We start from the raw sequence: 5,000 nt of genomic DNA on the forward strand, positions 1-5,000 counted from the left end.
TGTGTGTGTGTGTGTGTGTGTGTGTGCTCTCTCTCTGGCGGACAGATTGAGAGCAGCTTGTTAGAAAGAGGAACAATGAGGCCACAGCCCCTCGTCTATCTGCTGTTTTCTTTTATTTCCTTGCTCTTTTTCCCTTTCCTCTTATTTCCATCTCCTTTTCGGAACACATTCTGTTTCTCCTTCTCACCTCTTGTAATGTTGACTTTCTCACTGGCTGATCTCCCTCATATTATCTTTTCAATAATCTTATCTGTTTTCCTTCAAACTCTTCAATCAATTCAACTCCGTCTTTGTCTCCCTCTCCTCCCCCTTCCTCAGTATTTTCTCTCCTCTCTTCTGATAATGTCTCGCCTGCCGAAACACCTTCCTCCGTTTATTTCTGTCTCTTTCTCCTCACCTTGTCTGCACGACGCACACGGTGACATGCATGTTTCCTAGCACATGCATGTAGGTGCTGCGTACTAGGCAAACTCTGCTCTTGTTATGTTGACATGCAGACGCCTCTTTCATACACACATTCCCCGTGCACACTCTTTGCTATTTGATATGAGTGATGTTGTGATTAAATGGTTAATTAAACACCATTAATGTGTGACAGACATCACTGATGTGTAGGACATCAAGATGTGAGATGTGCGTGTTTGAAAAAACTCTAATTAATAATGATGGCTGTCATTCTGCCCACTTTTAATTCTTACTGTCATCGAGCCCAGCCTGTAGGGTCTGTTGTTATTTATTATTATTATATTTAAAGCAAATCTCCTTTTGTGACGGTTTACTGTAAAGTAAATGGCATAAAGGGAAAGCAACACAATCGGCAAAGAAACAAATCCCTGACCTATGTGGGAAAGGAAATAAATACTTTTTAAAAGGAACCAAAAATTGTAATATGTAACTTTTTCACTGTCGGGTGTGTTTGGCCTTAATTTTCATAATGGTTCTTTTTGGTAAATGTTGTTATGAATATACCTGCAAGGAGAAACGACTAAAGAAATGATAAGCGCTATATTGCATTTATTCCACATGAAAGTTGCGCACGTTATAACAAACCCCAGTGGGTCAGACGGTGTCAAATGAAGCTACACAACCACTGGTTCAGGATGCACATTAGAGGGGAATGATTTGCCCTCTTCCAGGGAAAATGGTGCTACAGGTGTTGGGTTACCCTCCTCCAAAAGCTCTTGTATAACTTTTTCGACAAATGTTACAAATCTGTGAAAACCAAGCTTGATCCGCATTACAAAAAGCCTCAGAAAATTAAATATTACTGGCTTTTCCTTAGATATGTTTTGCGATTTGAAGACCTAGAAATCCTACTTGGCAATGAGTCTAAACCTGTCCTCCTACAATCCTCCCTCCCTCCTTCCTTCCTTCCTTCGACCATCCCCACCAAAGGCTGGAAAAAGAGCATTTTGTGTTTGAGTTAATGACGACTCGGCCCTCTAATAATTAACAGACGTATTAAAAGTCTGTTCTTCCCTGAAAATGACCGTACGTGTCTATCACTTAACCTCCCCGCTGTACTTGACCACAGTGGAGCCTGTGAACCGGCTGTCCCTGGCCTCTGTACTCTGTTATTTTGACAGAGAGCCAAAAAGACTGACAGACGGACAGACCCCCCCCTCGTGGTCCTAGCTCTCAGCCCTCTTTTGTCCGCCTGTCCTGCAGCATTACCCCTATGGTTGTAGTCTCCTAATTGCTCTGAACCCTGCAGAGATGGGAGACTAAGCACAGGGTTGTGAGGGGTCTTCAGCTCTGATGGGCTCTCCACTTTTCTCCCACCCATTTCTTTCTTTCTTTATGTCTTTCTTCTACTCAGACTTGCAATTGAACAAAGAGTGCTCATTTTGTTAAAAAGCTGTCCTAGTCTTGGTGACCCGTTCACATCTGGCTCTGCTGCGATGACGGCGTCTGTACTTGAAAGTCCCTCGCAAGAGTTAGACACAAACACGCTGGCAGAAACGCACAAACGTGGTGCTTTTGCTTCCAAGGATTGTTTGTGGTGTTCTTTGTAAAAGCAGCTGAAGTTCGAACTAAATAAGAGACTGTTTAGAAAGGAGATGACGCACTAAGAATCATTCTTTTGTATCTGTTTCACGTGGGTTTTTGCCACTGTCAGGCCTCTTTAAGTCAGGTAAACACAGATTATGACTGCATCGTAACCAAAGCGATTTCTGGAGACTTTTTTTTTACACGCCATTTATTTTCCAAGCATTCTGCATGTCTGAAAAAGGCCATTTTAGTGTCAATTCACCAACCGGTTGGATTTGTCTCTGCAACCCGCTCTTGCGAGATCTGGCAACAAAGCGCGGGAAACATTAGTCGAGCTGTGTCCATTTTTTTTGCTAATATATCTACTAACTTTCTGTAACGTCCTCACAGACAAATGTATGTAATTTTATGTTTGTCAGCTTTTTAAGTAGCTAACATAATATGTAAAAACATTGGACAATGCCCACTTCAGATATTCAGATGTATACCGTTATAACTTATAGAGCACCTTAGTCATATTACAGAGATTATTCAGCCATTGACTCTGTGATGTTTACACAATTTTGAAATCTGATGTGAAAAGTGTCATAACTATTCTGTACTTTTTAAACATGTTATTAAACCCCTTAAGTTGGCTATGCTTTTCCAATCTCAGGCACCTCTCCAGCCACCCCCGGGGTCCTCGGCCTCAGTGGTGGCCGCCGCAGCAGCAGCAGCGGCAGCAGCGTCGGGGCAGCCCCAGGCCCTGAAGCTCACCTACCCAGAGACCCTGGACCGCATCAAGGAGGAGTTCCAGTTCCTCCAGACCCAGTACCACAGGTGGGTTAAAAAAAGAAAAGCCAAATAGTAAAGGAATTTACATAATTATAAAACAAGGAAATGTTCACACAATCAAAAAATATGTCAAGCGTTTTCATTGGCTCCCCTCAAATCACCACAACATCATCATATCTCAGGAGCACATTGGGTCATATGAGCAAATCAGCAACTACATTTGTGTTCAAAAGCCTCGTTGGAGGACGCTTATATTTTGAAAAATGTGCAGTAATGGATAAAACAAGAGTTTCTTTAACAGTGTTTCTGAAGTGCATCTGGATTATATCCACTTCCAAAAGGTCTTCCACTACTTTTTCGGCTAATTAAACTTCATCTGTATTATAGAAAGCCACCGGATCATGAACAACATTACAGGCTTTTTCTTTATACTCGTCATATACAATCTGAACTGTCATTTATCAGATCTAGAAATCCTACTTGGCGAGGAATCTACATATGTACTCCCAACAATATTCCCACTTTCTTTTAAATGCCGTGTTACAGGCTGGAAAAAGAGCATATCTTGTTTGAGTTAATGACAACTCTGTCCTAAAAAAGTAACATAGAAACCATAAAAAGTAGTCTGTGTCTATTAGAAGTGTTTGAAAGATTCAAGTAGCTGCAGGTACAGATGAGGTTATGAAATACGATCCCGGATGAGTTTGAAGGATGTCAGACGCCAAAATACAAATCGGTTTATAAGCACGGTTTTACCCATACCACTCTGTTTTTTGTTTTTATAGACATTTTAAAGAAATGATATGGTTATTAATATGTTTATATGGCATGCACAACTAAATGGGACACAGTTTAACATATAAATCATCTAAGTAACAATCCACAAATCGGAGAAAAAGTTTCCTGATAAGGAATGCTTCATAACACTCATATGCACATAAACTGGATGGAACTGGACGTTTTACCACCCTGATGTTATCACATAAATAATATCAGAGTTTATCGTTTCTCTGTCTGGTAGACTAACATGTAAAGGGTAGATTTACCATTTTCCCACCAGTCATTTACCAGGAATGTGCACATGTATTTGCTCAGTGTGTTGCCAGATGACTTTACACCAAGTTTTGGCAAAAGTCGAGCCGGGCAGATTCAACTTTCCAGCCAGCTACTCTTTTTGCATTACTGTCTGATGTGTTGGATGTGCAGGAATGTTCCCTGAATGCCTTTGAATGTGGGATTTGGACTGGCTGTGGAGTCCAACCCTCCCTCCCTCCTCCCCCATCTCTCTCTTCTCCTCTCAACCTGCTTTGATTTAGCCGGCCAGAATCCACCCTCCCTCCCTCCCTGTCTGTCTGTCCCACTTCAAACTTCTTTTGTACAGCGCCCCTGGCCAGAGTCCCTAACCCCTGTGGCTACTGCTGCTTCTCTGTACACTCAAATGCCTGTGTGTGTGTGTGTGTGTGTGTGTGTGTGTCTTCATTGCTATGTCCATTCTGCTCGTCAACAATTCAGATCAGGCCAATACTGAGCACAGAATGTCTGGATCCACACGTACTTTTAATGTTGACGCATAGCTTGAGTGAAATATAAGACTGGAAATCTGAATAAAGATATCATTAGCTTTATGATTATTGTGTGGATACTACATTTAGTATTTCCTTTATCATGTTGTCTCACTTATGTATTTGTCCTGTTCTTAACTACAGTATGATCAGTTAAAGATAATGGGACGTTGGCTGATTGAACGTCCTCTTACCTTTCACTGATCGATGCATATTAACACTTTATTTATCGAACACTTAAATATCAGTTCCTTTATGACATTACGGCAGTGCAATTCGTTTTCTTGTCCTAATAGAAGAAAAACTATTGCATTTTTCCACTTCTAGTGCTTATTTTTCTTCATGAATATAATACTTTCTTGAATAAAAAATGTTGAAATATATTGACAAATGGATCTGAGGAAGACCTTTGATTATATTCATGCAGCTGTGTGCTCTTAAACCCCCCACGAGTGGCAGAACAATATAAAACTCACTTAATGGACATCAACAGAAATAAAATAAACAAAACAACTTGGTCATGTCTTTCCACTTTACGGTCAAAAAGACCCACTGTAAGCTGAGCTGCGCCTTCACTCGCTCTTCAACTGAAACCATTCAATGATCAAAAATAAAATGGCGTAAAATCACCCCTAATTTTTCATATAGGCGAGATGTCCAATTTGCCTAACC

General features: G+C 40.9%; 1 protein-coding gene across 1 annotated transcript in view; it reads left to right on the forward strand.

Moving 5' to 3' along the window:
* efna2a (ephrin-A2a) overlaps positions 1–5,000 on the forward strand; it is a 47,794-nt gene that overhangs the window by 449 nt on the left and 42,345 nt on the right. Inside the window, exon 2 of the mRNA XM_010778640.1 lies at positions 2,648–2,811. Coding sequence (XP_010776942.1) covers positions 2,648–2,811 — 164 coding nt within the window. The remainder of the gene's footprint in view (positions 1–2,647; positions 2,812–5,000) is intronic.

The sequence above is a fragment of the Notothenia coriiceps genome, unplaced genomic scaffold (assembly GCF_000735185.1).
Source record: "Notothenia coriiceps isolate Sejong01 unplaced genomic scaffold, NC01 NC01_scaffold00019351, whole genome shotgun sequence".
NCBI lineage: Eukaryota > Metazoa > Chordata > Actinopteri > Perciformes > Nototheniidae > Notothenia > Notothenia coriiceps.